This window comes from Schistocerca americana, unplaced genomic scaffold (genome assembly GCF_021461395.2).
Source record: "Schistocerca americana isolate TAMUIC-IGC-003095 unplaced genomic scaffold, iqSchAmer2.1 HiC_scaffold_19, whole genome shotgun sequence".
Lineage (NCBI taxonomy): Eukaryota > Metazoa > Arthropoda > Insecta > Orthoptera > Acrididae > Schistocerca > Schistocerca americana.
The window spans coordinates 300001-321031 of NW_025725895.1; the positions used below are offsets into that span (position 1 = coordinate 300001).

The window sequence follows — 21031 nt, forward strand, 5'->3', positions numbered from 1 at the left end:
GAAAGACAGAGAACAACAACCTGACTGATCGATTCAGACCACAGAAGAGGACACAGAATTGACAAACATTTTCTGAATAACTGTAGGTCATAACTGCACCGTTGTGGAGCTACAGCTGATCGGTGACGAGAGCACAGAAAAGTGTGTGCTCTTGAACTAACTTTCTGCAGCGTAATTGCCTGTTACACTAAAGAGCACAGTTACTACTTAAATTAGCTGCAGATGATAGTATCAGCTGGTCTGTCAAACTTGGTAAAACTTTAAATACATATCCACGGCTAGTTACCTGACACACGAATTTTCTGTTATGTTTACTGTTTAATGGTAGACTGTTAAATCCAATTATGCTAATAGTACTGTAATGTCAATAATAAGATACTAATTGGTACTGGAGAAACAGGACTGCATGTAGATAGTTGACATGAGGTACTGTAAGATCCAGTGTTGTTAATACTGAAATGTATAGGCTACATGTTTGTTTTTTTGTCATGTAGAGATAACCTGAATTAACTTTTATTCTAACAACTTCAGTAGCACCGATTCTGACAAAATTACACAACTAGACACATTCTCGCAGCTGACCGGCTGCTGTTCTACAGCGGGAGCTTCCCGACGGTGCATTTCTGACCCGTGGTTCTCTATTGCTCAAATCGAGGTTGCCAATGTTGCTCTACTCTCGTGTTGTGGCCAGTTTTATTTTCCCATACTATATAATGATCACCTCGATATCCGCGTGTCCCCACTGTCCGTGATCAGTCGAACATATATGAAACAAATTTAAATTAGAATTTTGATACCTGGAAAATTAATATAGTTACAATTTCCCTATTTTTTAGTGTTCTAAAATTGTACTTGGTGCAAATCAGATAGCGCCTCGGTTCATTTGACGTGGATGTTTCCAAAAAATGTAGTGTTGTGATCCTATCCTTTCATGAGAGTTACTTTGCTGTGGCAACTGATCAGCGTCCTGAAGTTATCAAAATTGGTGAGCAGGGTGTGTTCTGTCATTGTAAGCAGAATGTGTCAGGTTGCTGTTTCTTATTTTTTCCCCCCATTATAAAGACAAAATAATGTGACACAACATAAACTATGTACTCGATTGTATTTTTAAGGAATGGAGGACTGCCACAACTGAAAGTGCTGGATCTACCACACGGATACGGTGTGGAAGATAACACAGTAATTGCCATCAGCCACGGATGTCCCGGTTTGCGGCAGCTCTCCGTCACTCACGCTACGAAGCTGTCGCCTGCTGCCTTCTCGGAGATTGACCGTCTAGAACATCTTGAAATGTAAGTGATGTTGCTGGCTTTGCAGTGTAGTGCAGACAGAGTATTTTGCTGAATAATGAAAACGTAACTGGTGAAGTAGTACAGAATCGTGTGAGTTACTCATAAATGTTGTGACTGAAATTGTGTTGAATAAGAATTGTAAGTCAAGACATTAAATAAAATATGCAGCTGGCCATTAAAACTGCAATATGACTGAGGTAGAGTGCAACAATTGTCAAACACGCATGAAGTTTACTACTGTTTTTACCCAAGTATAAGACGATCCGAAAGGCTTCTTTAGAAACATTTATTTTAATATACCCTGACTAATCAGAGTAACAAACTGTTTTATTGACATTATGTATCTGCCTAAAATTCCAGTTTTGACTGTCTACATTTTGATAATACAAGGAGAATTAACCCCTTAATATATATATATATTTTTTTCAAATTATGTTCCAAAAATGATATTTTTTATTAATGAAAAACATTATATACTGAAAGACATTACATACTGAAATATAAAGATGGGTTTTAGAGCTCAAAATTATAAGTTACAAAATTTTGAAAATCACCAATAGTAAAATCCTGAGCATACTGGTGCACTAGACTTCGATTGATATATCTGAAACTTGGAGTCATTTTTAGGTTTCTGTGCAACTGTCAATTCTAAGTGTGGATTTCACAACGGTTTCCTGTGAACAGAAATCTCGTAGAAGCTGGCCAGAGCACAGTGGACGTATTTATCTCGTACCACCGGCAAGTACTTGTCGCTCGACTGGCAAACTGTCGTCACTTTCGGTCTCGAATGAAATAACGCCACATTCTTCTTCACTTTCTAAGGTGCAGTAAATGAAGCAGGGAAAAATGAATACAAACGTCTCAAAAATGAGATTGACAGGAAGTGCAAAATGGCTAAGCAGGGATGGCTAGAGGACAAATGTAAGGATGTAGAGGCTTATCTCAAGAGGAGTAAGATAGATACTGATTACAGGAAAATTAAAGATCTTTGGAGAAAAGAGAACCACTTGTATGAATATCAAGAGCTCAGATGGAAACCCAGTTCTAAGCAAAGAAGGGAAATCAGAAAGGTGGAAGGAGTATATAGAGGGTTTATACAGGGGCGATGTTCTTGAGGACAATATTATAGAAATAGAAGAGAATGTAGATGAAGATGAAATGGGAGATATGATACTGCATGAAGAGTTTGACAGAGCACTGAAAGACCTGAGTCGAAACAAGGCCCTGGGAGTAGACAACATTCCATTAGAACTACCGACAGCCTTGGGAGAGCCAGTCCTGACAAAACTCTACCATCTGGTGTGCAAGATGTATGAGACAGGCGAAATACCCTCAGACTTGAAGAAGAATATAATAATTCCAATCCCAAAGAAAGCAGGTGTTGACAGATGTGAAAATTACTGAACTATCATGTTAATAAGTCATGGCTGCAAAATACTAACGTGAATTCTTTACAGACGAATGGAAAAACTGGTAGAAGCGGACCTTGGGGAAGATCAGTTTGGATTCCGTAGAAATGTTGGAACACATGACGCAATACTGACCCTACGACTTATCTTAGAAGAAATATTAAGGTAAGGCAAACCTACGTTTCTAGCATTTGTAGACTTAGAGAAAGCTTTTGACAATGTTGACTGGAATACTGTCTTTCAAATTCAGCAGGTGGCAGGGGTAAAATGCAGGGAGCGAAAGGCTAATTACAATTTGTACAGAAAGCAGATGGCTGTTATAAGAGTCGAGGGGTGTGAAAGGGAAGCAGTGGTTGGGAAGGGAGTGAGACAGGGTTGTAGCCTCCTCCGATGTTATTCAATCTGTATATTGAGCAAGCAGTAAAGGAAACAAAAGAAAAGTTCGGAGTAGGTATTAAAATCCATGGAGAAGAAATAAAAACTTTGAGGTTCGCCGATGACATTGTAATTCTGTCAGAGACAGCAAAGGACTTGGAGGAGCAGTTGAACGGAATGGACAATGTCTTGAAAGGAGGATCTAAGATGAACATCAACAAAAGCAAAATGAGGCTAATGGAATGTAGTCGAATTAAGTCGGGTGATGCTGAGGGAATTAGATTAAGAAATGAGACAATTAAAGTAGTAAAGGAGTTTTGCTGTTTGGGGAGCAAAATAACTGAAGATGGTCGAAGTAGAGAGGATGTAAAATGTAGACTGGCAATGGCATGGAAAGTGTTTCTGAAGAAGAGAAATTTGTTAATGTCGAGTATTGATTTAAGTGTTAGCCATGTATGGAAGTGAAACATGGACGATAAATAGTTTAGACAAGAAGAGAATAGAAGCTTTCGAAATGTGGTGCTACAGAAGAATGCTGAAGATTAGATGGGTAGATCACATAACCAATGAGGTGGTACTGAATAGGATTGGGGAGAAGAGGAGTTTGTGGCACAACTTGACTAGAAGAAGGGACCGGTTGGTAGGACATGTTCTGAGGCATCAAGGGATCACCAATTTAGTGTTGGAGGGCAGCGTGGAGGGTAAAAATCGTAGAGGGAGACCAAGAGATGAATACACCAAGCAGATTCAGAAGGATGTAGGCTGCAGTAGGTACTGGGAGATGAAGAAGCTTGCAGCTGCATCAAACCAGTCTCAGGGCTGAAGACAACAACAACAACAACAACAACAACAACAACGTGCTTAAATTCAATGTCAGACTTAGGATCACTGTAGTAAACCTAAACAACAATACAGGAGAAAGGCTGGAATGCACGTGTTTAATTGTCGAGCATCTAAAGCTGCACACAGTAAAGATGGTACCGAGTGGCAACCACCACGACAGCCAGGTACAAACGCAGTACCAGATGCTCTATAGTGGCTGAACACTTAACTATCAGTGCTGAAACAGGTATAAATGGAGTTCTACTTTTTCACAGGTCTATTTATAAGCTGCCCAAGTACACTATGGATTTTTAGTATCTGTCAGAATAATAAAACTGAGGTAACTCAGGGTTTTATGATAAGGAGTTAAAATAAAGGAAAAGATATGGTTTTCATTAATATTTGGACTGTTTTCTTTTCTACCTATTTTGCTTCTAACCCAGTTTTTTTGTGGTACCACTGTTTTTAATCATTATCCTGACAGTACAGCTGTGAAATTTATATCTTTGCTGTCACAATTATTTGCCTGTTTATTCAGAATACATTGCAATTTCAAAGGTTTTGGTGGGACCTGAGAAGGCATCTGTCATCCCTCCCTCCACCCTTTCCCTGCCCTTCCAAATTCTTCAGAATTGACCTGCATGTGATCTCAGAGTCAAAGCTTCATCTCTAAATGTATTATGACCTCTATATGCTCTACAAAACAATGTGAAAATGTTGACTGTGAATACGAGATGAAATGATCCTACAGTTTAGGAATGATGAGTTTGGGAAAAGCCTCATCTTATAATCGGGTAAATGCGGTAAACATTTGTATATGCAAAGAATCGGCATTTCAGTGCAATCGTGCAAAATTCTTAGCGAAACCTCTACCTACATTCTTTATGTAAGGAAATATTACAATGGTGGTTTCTCTGCACTGGAGCATAAAAGCCTTTACAGTTCCCAGGACTGATAAATTTTATAGCTCAATGGAAAAGTATATTGTCTCTTAACATGGAAAAAATGTACTTTCACCCAAGGGATAGTGTATTTTCTCTAGGCAAAAAGTGTGTTTTTGTTAAAGAAATAAAGAAAATTTTTTCTTCTCAATGCATAACCCTGAAGTTTCTCATTGTGAGATAGTGGCTAATGTAGCATTTTGCTCTTTTCCATTGTGTTAACAATGGCTTGCTGATTATAAAGCCTGATGTTCAGGCTATCTCAAGGAGTAGGGTATCGTCATCAATGTTGCAAATCTTTGCTTCAGATCTTGTGTAAGGTGTTGTTTTTGTGACTTTTCCTTTATGACAGTCATGCCACTTTGTAGGTGTATTTGTCATCACCCTCACCTTAGACTTAAGTTTAATTTTGGAACAATTTTACTTGAAGATGTACAATAATTTTGATTTACATGAAAAATGCTCTGTCTCAAAGGTGACAGCTAGGAGTAAAATTCATCATATTTATTTCTGCCAACTTGTTCCCATGTAAACGATAATGCACTTGTGGTTTGTTCCAGACTAGATGTGACAGGTTGTAGCAGACTCGGCGGAGGCCTATTCCCCTACCTCGTCGGGCTACCGCGACTTCACACATTGCGAATGGGTACCATGTATTTCGGTACCACGTATTTTACAGAGTTGCAGCCAGGTGTGAGCAGCATCCTCAAATTGTCAGGTTTGCGCTGTCTGACATTCGATTATTCGGATGTTACTGGAGAGCCTTTTGATAAGTTTCCGGAGAATCTCATCAGTCTCAGGTAAGGAAAGATCTGTGTCTACATAATTACTTTGCAGGTTCAAGCTTTGGAAACTGCAGGTTGGAATAAGAATAATATAAGGAAAAGGATAGATTCTTACTCATAACAAAGGTGACCTGTCGAGAAGCAGAAATGCACGACAGAAAGACTGTTACACAGTATAGCTTTCGACGAGAGAGAGAGAGAGAGAGAGAGAGAGAGAGAGAGAGAAGCACACCTCATGCACACATGTCCACTCCCACCAGCAGGTCTGACTGGAACACAACTGTCACATTAATAGCAATCTGAACCATGGACCTTGCCGTTGGTGGGGAGGCTTGCATGTGTCAGCGATACAGATAGCCGTACCATAGGTGCAACCACAACGGAGTGGTATCTGTTGAGAGGCCAGACTAACGTGTGGTTCCTCAAGAGGGGCAGCAGCCTTTTCAGTAGTTGCAGGGGCAACAGTCTGGATGATTGACTGATCTGGCCTTGTAACACTAACCAAAACGGCCTAGCTGTGCTGGTACTGCGAACGGCTGAAAGCAAGGGCAAACTACAGCCGTAATTTTTCCCGAGGGCATGCAGCTTTACTGTATGGTTAAATGATGATGGCGTCCTCTTGGGTAAAATATTCCGGAGGTAAAATAGTCCCCCATTCGGATCTCCGGGCGGGGACTACTCAAGAGGATGTCATTATCAGGAGAAGGAAAACTGGCATTCTACAGATCGGAGCGTGGAATGTCAGATCCCTTAATCGGGCAGGTAGGTTAGAAAATTTAAAAAGGGAAATGGATAGGTTAAAGTTAGATATAGTGGGGATTAGTGAAGTTTGGTGGCAAGAGGGACAAGAGTTTTGATCAAGTGAATACAGGGTTATAAATACAAAATCAAATAGGGGTAATGCAGGAGTAGGTTCAATAATGAATAAAAAAATAGGAGTGCAGGTAAGCTACTACAAACAGCATAGTGAACGCATTATTGTGGCCAAGATAGACACAAAGCCCACGCCTACTACAGTAGTACAAGTTTATATGCCAACTAGCTCTGCAGATGATGAAGAAATTGATTAAATGTATGATGAGATAAAAGAAATTATTCAGGTAGTGAAGGGAGACGAAAATTTAATAGTCATGGGTGACTGGAATTCGAGAGTAGGAAAAGGGAGAGAAGGAAACATAGTAGGTGAATATGGATTGGGGGTAAGGAATGAAAGAGAAAGCCGTCTGGTAGAATTTTGCACAGAGCATAACTTAATCAAAATTAACACTTGGTTCAAGAATCATGAAAGAAGGTTGTATACATGGAAGAATCCTGGAGATACTAGAAGGTATCGGATAGATTATATAATGGTAAGACAGATTTAGGAACCAGGTTTTAAATTACAAGACATTTCCAGGGGCAGATGTGGACTCTGACCACAATCTGTTGGTTATGAACTATAGATTAAAACTGAAGAAAGTGCAGAAAGGTGGGAATTTAAGGAAATGGGACCTGGATAAACTGACTAAACCAGAGGTTGTACAGAGTTTCAGGGAGAGCGTAAGGGAACAATTGACAGGAATTGGGGAAAGAAATACAGTAGAAGAAGAATGGGTAGCTCTGAGGGATGAAGTAGTGAAGGCAGCAGAGTACCAAGTAGGTAAAAAGACAACGGCTAGTAGAAATCCTTGGGTAACAGAAGAAATATTGAATTTAATTGATGAAAGGAGAAAATATAAAACTGCAGTAAATGAAGCAGGCAAAAAGGAATACAAACGTCTCAAAAATGAGATCGACAGTAAGTGCAAAATGGCTAAGCAGGGATGGCTACAGGACAAATGTAAGGATGTAGAGGCTTATCTTGCTAGGGGTAAGATAGATACTGCCTACAGGAAAATTAAAGAGACCTTTGGAGAAAAGAGAACCACTTGTATGAATATCAAGAGCTCAGACGGAAACCCAGTTCTAAGGAAAGAAGGGAAAGCAGAAAGGTGGAAGGAGTATATAGAGGGTCTATACAAGGGTGATGTACTTGAGGACAATATTATGGAAATAGAAGAGGATGTAGATGAAGATGAAATGGGAGATACGATACTGCGTGAAGAGTTTGACAGAGCACTGAAAGACCTGAGTCGAAACAGGGCCCCAGGAGTAGACAGCATTCCATTAGAACTACTGATGGCCTTGGCAGAGCCAGTCCTGACAAAACTCTACCATCTGGTGAGCAAAGCGTATGAGACAGGCGTAAGTAATACCCTTAGGTTTCAAGAAGAATATAATAATTACAATCCCAAAGAAATCAGGTGTTGGCAGATGTGAAAATTACCGATCTATCCTGTGAATTTTAACTTATTTTATGTTTAATCAAGAATATTTTGAACAGACTGACGGTGTCGCCATGGGTAGCCCCCTGTCTCCTTTGGTGGCCAACCTTTTTATGAAGGATTTTGAAGAGAGAGCGCTTGAATCAGCTGCCCTGAAGCCAACTGTTTTTTGGCAGTATGTGGATGACACTTTCATAGTGTGGCCTCATGGAGAAGATAAATTAATGGAGTTTCTACATCACCTCAACTCCATTCATAGCAACATCCTGTTCACCATGGAAATAGAGAAAGATGGTTGTTTGCCTTTCTCGGATGTCCTGGTCGAAGGAAGAATGATGGTTCTCTAGGGCATTCAGTTTACTGGAAACCCACTTGTACTGATTTGTACCTGCAAGCATCGAGCTGCCATCACCCATCACAAACCATGAATTTGCTTAAAACACTTGTTCATAGAGCTCATACTGTCTCAGATCTAGATAGCTTACCTCAAGAATTCGCCCATTTAAAGACAGTACTCAGCGAAAATGGGTATTCCATCCGGCAGATTAACAGGGCACTAACAATTAAAACTAAGAAGCAGGAAGAGAATAAAGAGGAGAACATGCCAGAACCATCTTTAGCTTTTCTTCCTTTTGTTGGTAACACTTCGTTTAAAATAGCAAGAATCCTCTGCTGAACATGGTATTTCTACTGGACATTCAATGGAGTATGAGAAAACAATGATTTTGTCTACAGCAACGTCTTTCTGGGACTCCATTATTGAAGAATCCGTAGAAATACGACTGGCGGAAAATCTGTTAAACTGTGACAGCGGCTACCAGCTGGACAGTGCATGGAATCCTGTCATCTCCACGATTTGCTCAAATCGAAGACGACCGAGTGCATCGACGGCCGTGGCAAACAGCAACGCAGAGGGCGACTGAGTTCCGCTATTCACCAGCGAGGGCGCGGCCGGCGGGCAGTGTGGTTCAACTATCAAGCTTTCGATGCATGCACAGAATAGTTACAGTACGCTATATATTGTGGAATGGAGGACGTTTTCGCGTCTGCGACGGCTCAGCTGAAGGTGACTGGCAGGTGCCCAGTTGACATATCGTGCGAAGTATTGAACGACGACCGGCTGCAAGCCCGAAATTTGTTTGAACTACCGACCTATCCATTTAATATGCCACAGCTGCAAACTACTAACACGAATTCTTTACAGACGAATGGAAAAACTGGTAGAAGCCGACCTCGGGGAAGATCAGTTTGGATTCCGTAGGAATGTTGGAACACATGAGGCCATACTGACCCTACGACTTATCTTAGAAGAAAGATTAAGGAAAGGCAAACCTACATTTCTAGCATTTGTAGACTTAGAGAAAGCTTTTGACAATGTTGACTGGAATACTCTCTTTCAAATTCTAAAGGTGGCAGGGGTAAAATACAGGGAGCGAAAGGCTATTTACAATTTGTACAGGAACCAGATGGCAGTTATAAGAGTCGAGGGGCTTGAAAGGAAAGCAGTGGTTGGGAAGGGAGTGAGACAGGGTTGTAGCCTCTCCCCGATGTTATTCAGTCTGTATATTAAGCAAGCAGTAAAGGAAACAAAAGAAAAGTTCGGAGTAGGTATTAAAATCCATGGAGAAGAAATAAAAACTTTGAGGTTTGCCGATGGCATTGTAATTCTGTCAGAGACAGCAAAGGACTTGGAGGAGCAGTTGAACGGAATGGACAGTGTCTTGAATGGAGGATATAAGATGAACATCAACAAAACAAAACGAGGATAATGGAATGTAGTCGAATTAAGTCTGGTGATGCTGAGGGAATTAGATTAGGAAATGAGACACTTAAAGTAGTAAATGAGTTTTGCTATTTGGGAAGCGAAATAACTGATGATGGTCGAAGTAGAGAGGATATAAAATGTAGACTGGCAGTGGCAAGGAAAGTTTTTATGAAGAAGAGAAATTTGTTAAAATCGAGTATAGATTTGTGAGGAAGTTGTTTCTGAAAGTATTTGTATCGAGTGTGGCCATGTATGGAAGTGAAACATGGACGATAAATAGTTTGGACAAGAAGAGAATAGAAGCTTTCGAAATGTGGTGCTACAGAAGAATGCTGAAGATTAGATGGGTAGATCACATAACTAATGAGGAGTTACTGAATAGAATTGGGGAGAAGAGGAGTTTGTGGCACAACTTGACTAGAAGAAGGGATCGGTTGGTAGGACATGTTCTGAGGCATCAAGGGATCACCAATTTAGCATTGGAGGGCAGTGTGGAGGGTAAAAATCGTAGAGGGAGACCAAGAGATGAATACACTAAGCAGATTCAGAGGGATGTAGGTTGCAGTAGGTACTGGGAGATGAAGAAGCTTGCACAGGATAGAGTCGCATGGAGAGCTGCATCAAACAAGTCTCAGGACTGAAGACCACAACAACAGGTGGGGGGAGAGAAGAAGACGAGCGGGGAATGCAGGGACTAGATGGAGGTACAGCAATACTGGCAGGTGCAGTGTTGGGAGGTGGAGGGAGGGGGAAGATTGAAAAAGAGGAGAAGAGGAGGGGAAAGGATGGTCAGGTGCATTGGCAGAGGGAGGCACGCAGCGAGGGTGAGAGGACACGAAAATGGACGAGGTGGAAGGACAGAGGGGATGGAAACAGTAGCGACAGTAGGTTACTGTATGTTCAGGCAGCTATAATTTCGGGAGGGAGTGGAGAATGTCTTGTAAGGATAATGCTCATTTTTGCAGTTCGGAAAAGCTGGTGTTGGAGGGTAGGATCCACACGGCTCGAGTAGTGAAGCAGCCGTCAAAATCCAGCACATTATGTTCACCTGCAAGTTGTACCACGTGGTGCTACTTCGCTCTCGCCCCCCAGATTGGCGGTGCCCGTTTGTCTCGTACCGATATAGAAAGCTGTGCAGTGATTGCAGAGCTGGTAGATGACGTAGCTGCTTTCTCGGACGGCCTGGCCTCTGGTGGGCTAGGACGAGGCTGTGACGGATCTGGAATTGGAAGTGCTGGGAGGTGGATTGAGCTGGTTCTGCACCAGGGTCTCCACAGTGATACGATCCCTGTAGCTGTGGCCCAGGACAGGGAGTGGCATAGGGATGGACTGAGATGTTAACGTGTCATATTTATGGTGAATAGTAATCTATCCTTTTCCTGCAGTTTACGTTTGTTTGGCAAAGGGTTCAAAAATATAGAAGCACTCGGGCTTTCTCTGTGTTCTGTCTCAGATAGCATGTGAGGAAAATAAATAACTTCTCTTGCAGTTCTGTATCAGTGTTAAATAAGGATAAATGTAAAATAATGACTCTGTGTGTGTGTGTGTGTGTGTGTGTGTGTGTGTGTGTGTGTGTGTGTGTGTGTGCGCGCGCGTGTGTGTGTGTGTGTGTGTGTGTGTGTGTGTGTGAGAGAGAGAGAGAGAGAGAGAGAGAGAGCTAGCTGTGTAGTATCTGCTTATAAGATTAGTAGCAAACGTCTTGAGTGTATCACATTGTATATGCATTAATGGGTAATAGTAAGAAGTTATATGAAATATGGTGATCAGGCAAAACATTACTAGGAAAGGTGCACAGAAAGCTTAGATTTGTTGAAAGGGTGCTGTGATTTATGTCTGAATAGGAAATTGCACATGACGCACCAGTGCAACCATTTATGTCACTGTAGATGTTTGTAGGTCCCAAAGTGTGGCAAGTGTTGATGATGTACTCCTCCAGTCCGTGCACACACAGTGATCATTTGAAGAAATGTCAGTCAGAATCACTGCTACTTCTCTGAATTACAACAGCTGCTGTTCTCCTATTTGGTATCACAGTTGCGTGGCAGTCTGTATTCTGTGGAGTTATGTGCTCGTTCTCACGGCCAGGAAATCTAGAAAAAATGGGGGAACTTTTTCATCTGGAAAAAGTCCAGCAATTTGTTAGAATTTTGGGAATTTTTCATTGTTTTAATTTTCAGATCAATTTTTGTAGTTTTGACTGATAAAAACTGATATTCTAACAAATAATTTTACTGTAGCCCACTCCTGCAGAATAATACTGCAGCAGTAAAACATAAACCAGAGAATCACACTAAAGCAAAAGTTAAGACTGTGAAAACTTTGTAAGAACAAATTGCTTTCGATGAGAGTGACATCACAGGTGTTTACATTTCTAACAAGCTGTGGGAAAATATTGTGAATGGTTATTTGAGAAGCACTGCTTTCAAAGTAAATTTCCTTTTACACAAGACATGTGAGAATATGTGATGAATTAATTAAATTGTGAAGTGTTTCACTGTCATTCGAAACTTAAACATTTTGAGAGCCAGCCACTTTAAAAAAGACCAGCCATTTATGCCATTATTTAAAATTTTAATGGTGCGTTTGTGTTTAACACATGCTAAAAAGAGACCAAGCTTCAAGGTTAGTTTTTCATATTTATTTCAGTTCTTTCGTAGATTACAGATTATGCAAAAACAATGGCAGAAGTATGATTATCCTTTAGAAAACGAAAAAAAAAAAAAAAAAAAAAAAAAAAAAAAAATTGAAGGATGAGTTCAGCAATTTCACACATAATTGGATTTCCAATGAAAGGGTCAAAGTTTTCTCACATGTAGGGGGATATGTCGCAGTCGTAGCAATACTTGTTTGCTTCTTTCCTGCTCATTTTACAAGTAAATTGTCTCATCTTCTCCGTACCGTGCTCCGAATATCTGCTGTCGTCGGCTGTCTAGGTTGTGTGACACAAGCTATAATTGGTTAACGGAAGTGCATTGTGCAGCACAGTCTAAATTTCACTGCTCCGAAAGCTACTGTGCTGTACGTGCTGGAATTCGTATTTATACTTTTGTAATACCAGTATATACAATGTTTATGTTGCCCCACAGCAAAGAGCTTTCCAGAACGCATTGTTTTCTTGCTGAATTTTGTTTCCTAAAATGCTGGAAGTTCTGTGCTGGTGTATAAAACGTTTACCAGTCAAAGAATTGAAAAGTTTTACAGCTTCGAAGGAAAATATACTGGCACTTAACAAGGAAAAATGTACTTTCTCTCAGGGTATAGTACATTTTCACCCAGAAAAAGTGTATTTTTAACAGGGGAAAATCTACGTGGTTTTTTCTTATTTATTTATTCCCCCCCCCCCCCCCCCCCCCCCCGCCCCCCTCCCAAATTGTCCGCATGTACACCCTGTCGTAAAGAATTTAAATCCAGAAGCTCATTGAAATAATGGTCCTGATGCATCTCCATAGTGCTTTGAGTCATGAAGCAAGTGATGTTCAGTGTGTGTTCGCTGCATCCTGTCACTGCAGTTATAGTATTGAATAACATTACACAACTGCTCTGCACATGTCGCCCACAACGTAGCTGATGTTAATCAGTTCCTGTCCTCAATGTAGATAATAAAGTTCGTGTTAAAGTACAGTCTGTCTGCAAAGGAATGTCCCGTTTCAGTGGTATATTATAACAGTTTTTTATACAAATATTCAGTTCAACCTAAAATACAATTCTTCCCACACTTTGGGTAATAAGTCCAGAGCAATGGAAGCAACAACAGCCCCTTCAGTTTTGTGTCTCAACTCTGGCAGATCATTAGATAGTGGCACAAAGCAGACAAGATCTTTTACAAAGCCCAAAGGAAAAAAATCACAGGGGTCGAGGCCAGCAGAACAGTGTCCTCGTCATATCAGTTATTAGCACCAGTCCAGCGGTCAAAGGCTTCGATGTTCGACTGTGCTCGTACAAAAATGTGCCAATGGATAGGGGCCCGATGTTGTTGCCGAGTGAAGTTTTCGGGGTCACCTTTTAACTGATGAAAGAGCCGTTCTGGTAACATATCCAGATAAGCTACCCCTGCTATGGTAGCTTCAGCAGAACAAAATAGTCTGAACACTTGACCTTGGGACACACCACAGAAAAAGTTTAATTTTGGGATTTCGCATGTACTTCCATTGCGTAGTTCTGTACATCTTAATTGTCACATCGGATAGGTCATCTGCAATCACTTTGTACGGTCCACGGAATTGTGCAGCTAGCTTCTTAGAATGACACCTTCTTACGGTCTCATCAAACAAAAGAAGCATCCTAAATATTCTTCGATTCTCCAACTCTTCGTGTGAGCTTTCCTGGTTTCCTTAATTTCTTTTATCCTTTCTCGTGCTACTGGATGTGCTGCTTGCAGCATTCTAGTTGGCTGATATGCATAACAGTTCATTCCTCTGTCTTTATGACTCCTGGAATGTGTACTTGTCTCCCATAAATTTATGGCAACAATGTATAGCCATTGCTACTGTGAAAATATAAGTAATTGGATAGATTAGTTTTCCACATCTTTCATTTTCTAACCTTCTATTTTTTGCAATACCCATCCCACCTGTACCACATACAGTGCACTTAGCTTTCCGCATTTATTAGCTCGTGCACGATGTTACAGCAGTATTCTCTGTTTCTCGTATTACTGTATCTACCGTGTTTAAGCTCTCAGATTTTTGAATCTTGTCCACTGCAGTCTATAACGGTCAGTCTTTCCGTCTCCTCCTGTCCGGTAAGTCTTCCTCTGACCAGAGGTTCTGCATGACTCCTCCAAACTCTACTCCTTTTCCTAAACCTTACCAGTCCTCCTCCTTCACCGCTCTCCCTTCCCCTTCGACCCTTCTGCTAGGAGAAGGATCCTTCACTGCTCTCCCTCCCCCTTCGACCCTTCTGTTAGGAGAAGGAGCAAGTGGCTCCAAAAGCTTGCAAACTGTAATACCTTTTTCATGTGTGTTCTCCTGCCACCACATGATGAATAAATTTTTTTTCTATCCAGTTACTTGTTTGTTTCAAAAACTGATTATTTTCGTTGATACTTTGCTACTGTGAGGCATATTAAATACAGAAACAGTATACTGTTCCCATATATTCCAAGTACAGTGGTCCTCTCTAACGAAGTGTCATAAGTATTCCACCAGTGTCCTACGAGTTCTCTAGGGCACCCCGTTTGTCAGTGAAATGCTGTCGTCACAGTTTTCTGGATCCTTAATAACTTATGTACCCTCTTCTCTGTGTGAACTTATTTCTTTGAGATTTGTAATAGTTCCTAATGTGTTCATCTTTTCATGCCTTTCCACTAATTATAGTTTTCTATTTGGCCTAAGTTTCTGTGCATCCTCTGATGACTGCCTAACACTAGTTCGACCTTTTCCTCTGTGTCTAGTTCATTTTATTCACACGTTCTTAATTTTCCCTAACCACTCTGTGTCTCGTTCTTTCATGCCCTCTACATCGTCTGACCACATTCGGCTCAATGCATCACAATGAGGACGCATGTTATTGTTGCAATGTTGCCCAGCTCCCAGTAATTTTACACGTCATATGTCCACTTTTCTTGTAATTATTTGGTTTAGGAAGCCTAATATGTGCTGTAATAGATGTTACAATATACAGTCTTCGGTTACCTGACATCTTGTCACCTCGATAACAGACGTGAAAATGCTGCAAGGCTTCAAGCAAACTCGGAGTTTTCTCTCTTACTCCAACTCTGTGCAGACAGTGCACACCACCGTACTCGGAGCGGGTACGAGTCGAGTCGACGCCCGTCCGTGGCAACAGGTGGCTCATGTGCCAGTGACGTCGGAGAGTAACGCAGTCGGCACGCAAATTCCCTGACTCGAGACAGTTCCTAATGTCCCGTCAGAAGGCACCACTCTATGGACGACGTGTCTGCCAGCTTTCTCTCATTCATTTGTCATCGAGGCCACTAGAGTGTGCCATTCCACCATCCACAAAGTTAAGAGTACCGATCTTTTAACATCGGTTGTGATAGTTTTGTTTTTTGACAAATTAGTTTTGAAGGTAGAAATTCGGAGAAATTTTTTTCTCATCAGCATAACTGGAGTTTATAGTTTTTCAGTTGTAAATTGAGCGCAGATTTAATGTAGTGGCATTTGGAAAAATGGCTGGAATATTGCAATTGTAGCTGTTACTGAAGTCCTAATGTTTTTATTTATCACATTTAGAAATATTATCTCCGAGAACCTCGTGTGTATACGTTGTGGCGTTTCGAGGTGATCGAGTGTATCGGTTCTCGATGCTGCATTTTTCTGTGCACTGTTGCATATAATACGTTCTGTACAGTGAGAACTAGCTCGTCACACAGTTCCTAGTTTGCAAAGTGTAACCAGTTTTAAACACCGTGCAAAATATTAATACTGGAAATTGACAGTTTAGGACAGCGTTTAAAATGAATATTTGTAAAAATAGTGATTGGTTGTGTGGCTGTGAATTTAAAAATGCATTATTTTGCTTCCCACGCCTGTATGATGTTGAACCCTTGTGAACAAAAGTGAGGGTTACAGACGTAAACCATCTGAGTACCAAAGTGTAAAAGCACGAATCTTCAGCTGCTCAAATACAAAATAGCTGAACAACCGAGTAGTGCATCGAGAAGGAAAATTGCCGAGAATGACGTGTCCGAAAGAACAGACGTCACACATTTGTATAACCGATCTGCCATGATGGGCACTGAAATCACAACCTTCAGTGCAGATGCACATTTACATTCAATCTCCAGCAGGAATCTAAATGTAGTGAGTGTGGACGACACAGGTGGGGGCTGTGGATAGGCAGCACTAGGTGGGAGTGCAGGTCAGCTGAGATAGTCTGTGCATTTGTGATAAACGGTCTGTCTGGGTCACACAGTGGTTAATGCGACTACCTAGTAAGCGGGAGATCCCAGGTTTGAGTCCCAGTTGCGTGCACATTATCCCTCGTCACAACTTATTTTGCACAAAGTCCTGATACGACTGATATCTTAGTACCATCCCCGTATGTTTATTTCTCCTCCCTCCACCGTCAGTTTGCGTAGTAGAAGAAGTTGGGTGTAATAGGTCTGGGCTAAATATATTTCTGTGGTTCCTTCGAATTGGCCTTAAGGGATCATGATAAAACTGAATTGTTATCAAACCCTGACTAATTTTACTTCTGGATTGAATGCAGCATTGAAAGATAATTTGGGTAAGGCAACTGTTTTCAAAGGAACCTTCAAAACTATTCAAAGTGAACTTTTCCAAATTATGTTGGATGTATACCAAGAAGAAATTTCAAAGCAAATAAGGAATCATAATTTTTAGCTGTTATAGCAGATAAAACAAACAGATCAAACATATTTCAGATGGCTGTTGTATACTGTTACGTATTGAGACCCAGAGGTTCTAGAGTTTCCTATCTCCTTCTGAACACGGTGCACAGATGTTCGCTGCGACTTTGCTAGAAGAATTGAATAGGCAAAAAGACTCACCAAAAATTACTTGCACAGACCTGTGATGAGGCATCTGTTATGGCTGTTTCCTCGGGTGGGGTACAAACTGTTGTGTAAAAATTGTCCTAATGCAGAATGTGTACATTGCTATGCTGATGAAGTTAATCTTATAATGAGCAAAGCGGTATCAATCAATTGCAGTATGATTTATTTATTTATTTATTTATTTATTTAGAGTTTTCAGAGAATATGTCCATTCTTTTCATAGAGTGCGCAGTGGACCACTATCCTCGGTGACTTAGTGAGAAAGCATTTCCCTCGATCTTGTCCAGTGGATTTTTCGATCTCAATTCGTAAACGCAGTTCATTACTCCAACAATGTATAAATCACATACTGGAAGGTGATTCTATAAGAAGTGAAACTACAATTTACCAGGCTCTTCGCCATAAAAATGTTCGTTTCAATCATATCTTAAATTATCAGTGAGCACAGACATTTGCCTGCAGGGGAACAGCAACTGTTATAAATTAAAATTGTAGAGCCGGCACAAGTTGCATGTAATTTTTTATTTATTTTACATGTTTCATTTGTCCAATGCGAGCACCCTCAGAACTTATGTAGCGGGGGCCACACGGTACCCGTTTCAGTTATTGGTTGGAATTTTCTAGTTAAGTTATGCCATTTGTCAGAGTTCTGTTTGGTCAGTTACGGTACGGAGAATCAATGCGTGCTGGCCCATAAGATCATTTTGACATTTAAAATAAATGTTATCGAGATTTGAGAAGTAATTGGTATCACCAGTGGCATTGAATCTGTTGATTACTAATGAATCTACTGATTTATCAGTGAAGAGAATGAAGTTGGAATAGCCTGATGTGAGTAGAAAAGAAAGGCAAAGGTGGTGTGCAACGTGATTGATGTTATAGATCATTGTATTTTTTCACATCATCTTGTAGCTGCTTCATTGTTTTTTCGTGTTAAGTTCCCCTTGTATCTTTTTAAGATATCCTGAAGATACCTTAAAGGAAATGTGTTCGTTGTCATCATTTTTGGATAAGCTGAAACTATATTGTTAACTATCTTTTATCTACCTAGCACAAGAATGTAGATCATTATCTGGTGCAGTTAGTCTAGTTGAGTCTGACAACTAACAGCCCAGGGAAGATGTTCACTAAGTAGTCTAAACTGTTGAAGGTAATTCTCACAATTCCCTTGACATCGGTCGAACCGAAAGGCTGCTTTTCAACTTTGAAAATAATAAAATTATTCTTACATAACTCCGAGTGAGGAAAGGTTGACGGCCTCGGCGATGCTTTCCGCCGAAAGAGGTCTCGCGATGCAGATTACAGACTGCAATTGGTGTGTGACTGAAGAGTTTGTCAGTGAAAAATGGAATGGCAAAGTTTCAATACAAGTAAGACAAGTTCGTTAAATGATGAGTGTGTTTCAGTTCTACTAGAAATGTAGCTCATTCAATAGTTTTTCTAGATAGTTGATAAATCATAGCATGCTCTTTGCTACAGATATTTTTCTGTCAGATATATTTCTCACTTTTTTCAGGATCATAACTCGGATTTAAAAAATTGAATTTTCTGGCATTCATACACACGAATTGTCAGGATGTTTAAATCGTAACAAATGTCGAGAAGCGAGGCACCGATAAAAGAATTTTCTTCCTTGTAACCATCTCGTATAAAAATGTAACATTGAAACTTTGGTGCAACACCCAGCTTCAGATACCACTGGCTACCACTGATGTATCAGCATTTGCATTAAGATTTCTGGGTTTATACACAGTGTAAAAAAAATATTCCTCTAGTTCCAACCACCATTTCAGTAATCTCGGCAACAGACCTTCGACACCAAAAGTCCGTGTCAGTGGCTCGTGATCTGTTACTACGGTAAAATCTTCCTAAATGTGTGGTCTGCACTGTTTTGTGGCCATACAATTGCTAAGCACTCTACCTTAGTTTCAGCCTTATCTAACAACCGTGGGGCACAGTTGACTGGCAAATCTGAATCTATCTCCCTTCGTGACAGAACTGCTCCGAACAGTTCTGCGCTGGTATCTGTAGCACCAGTGTTATGGTTTCTTGAAATCAGGGTAGCTCAGTATGGAAAGATTTACTAATCTCTCAGTTCCTCAAATGCTGCTTGTGGCAGATTTCCCAGTTCAGCGATTATACAATGGATTCACAGTATTAATATTCAGCCACCCCTAAATATCCTTTAAATCCTGTAATGGATTTCAGAACTGTTCTCCACCTCTTCACATTATGCTCACCTGGCTCCACATCTTTCTTTGTTATTTTGTGTCCTAAGAATATTACCTCTTTCTCAGAAATTCACACAATCTGGTGTAACTTTAACCTAGGTGCCCTTAAACCATCCAATATTTTCCTGCAACTTCTCATCACATTCCTTTACTGAACTACCTTAGCAAGTTACGTCATCCGAGTACATTGAAACACTTTGTCCCATGCAATCTTGCCAAAGCAACATTCACTAGTCTTTGAAATATATTTGATGCATTCTTTGCCCCATTGGCATCCTTTTGGACTCTTAGTGCTGATAATTTGCAGTGAATGCTGTGTTTTCCTCTATCTGCTGAATCTATTAAAATAGTGGAGAAATACTTGGCTTTCCCCAGTTTGTCCAGTATCTCACTTATGTTGGGGATGGGGAAAGTTTCCCCCACTGAGATTTCATTCTATATTTCCCTATCCCACAGGTGTCCGTGGGTACTTTTCGGGTTCTCTGAACAATTATATCCCCATTAACCATTTTCTCAATTTGCTCCTGTAATACCACCTTTTGTGCTTCCAGTATTCTGTAGGGATGTACCTTTCCTTTGTTGTTTTGGCAATATAGGGAATGCATGCCTTACCATTTATGTGAATGCCAAATTGTCACCTTTTAGATAAAATACCTCACCATATGCCATACAATTCATATCAGTCTTCTTTATCCAACTGACCATTCAGATCATTTCTCTAACTTGTGCAGTGAGATTTCCTTTTGTGCTCATGCCGTTAATTGCTCCCTGTGTGGCTCATGTTGGTGTCACTTTGTCTTATCAGTTCACCTAAAACTTTCACTGTACTCAGATTCCACTTGGCCTCACTTGTAATTAGTACACTGAAAATATATTTCCCTTGCTCTAATAGTACCGTAAATTTGGCTGTATGCACACTTGGCATTTCTTCTTGTTTGGGAATAATCTTTTTTTTTTTTTTTTTCATTACTGGGATTCAACCCTGTTTCTACACACGTTCTTATGTTTTTCTTTGCTATGAGCTACTTTCACATCACTTTCTGATGCCCCACTAGTTTGCCTTATAGGTAACTCATAACATGTCGTCTCACAACTTGCCTTTAATTTGCATTTTTAACTTTTCCTTCACCATTCTGTGATTTACACTTTTTCATCTTATGTCTGTCATGTGGAGCTTACCGTCGTATTCATAGATCCTTTTTGCCATCTACTTTTCCTGATTTGCGATTATTGATGAAAGCTGGATCCATCATTACACACCAGAGTCGAAATGGCAGACAAAACAGTTGACAAAAGGCTGGTAACAGTCCACTGAAGAATGCAGAGACCATTTTGTCAGATGGTGAGGTGATGGTCACTGTTTCTTCGGATTCCCAAGGATTACTTGGAAAAAGGCACAGCCGTAGCTGGACCTGTTTATGCTTCATTGTTGCATCATCTGAAACTTGTGTTGGTGGAGAAAAGACCCAAGTTTAACCACAAAAAAGGGTCCTTTCACCAGGATAATGCACCATCCCACCCATCAGCGATAACAATGGTGAAAATGCATGAATTGGACTTTGAATTGGTTCCTCATCCACCCTATTCACCATACTTAGTCCCAAGTGACTTCACCTTGTTCCCTTACT

At 40.5% G+C, this 21031-nt stretch overlaps 1 protein-coding gene across 1 annotated transcript in view; it reads left to right on the forward strand.

Moving 5' to 3' along the window:
* The window catches only part of LOC124573714, a 48560-nt gene that overhangs the window by 21417 nt on the left and 6112 nt on the right, over positions 1-21031 (forward strand). The window contains exons 3-4 of the mRNA XM_047131141.1: positions 1113-1292; positions 5400-5639. Coding sequence (XP_046987097.1) covers positions 1113-1292; positions 5400-5639 — 420 coding nt within the window. The remainder of the gene's footprint in view (positions 1-1112; positions 1293-5399; positions 5640-21031) is intronic.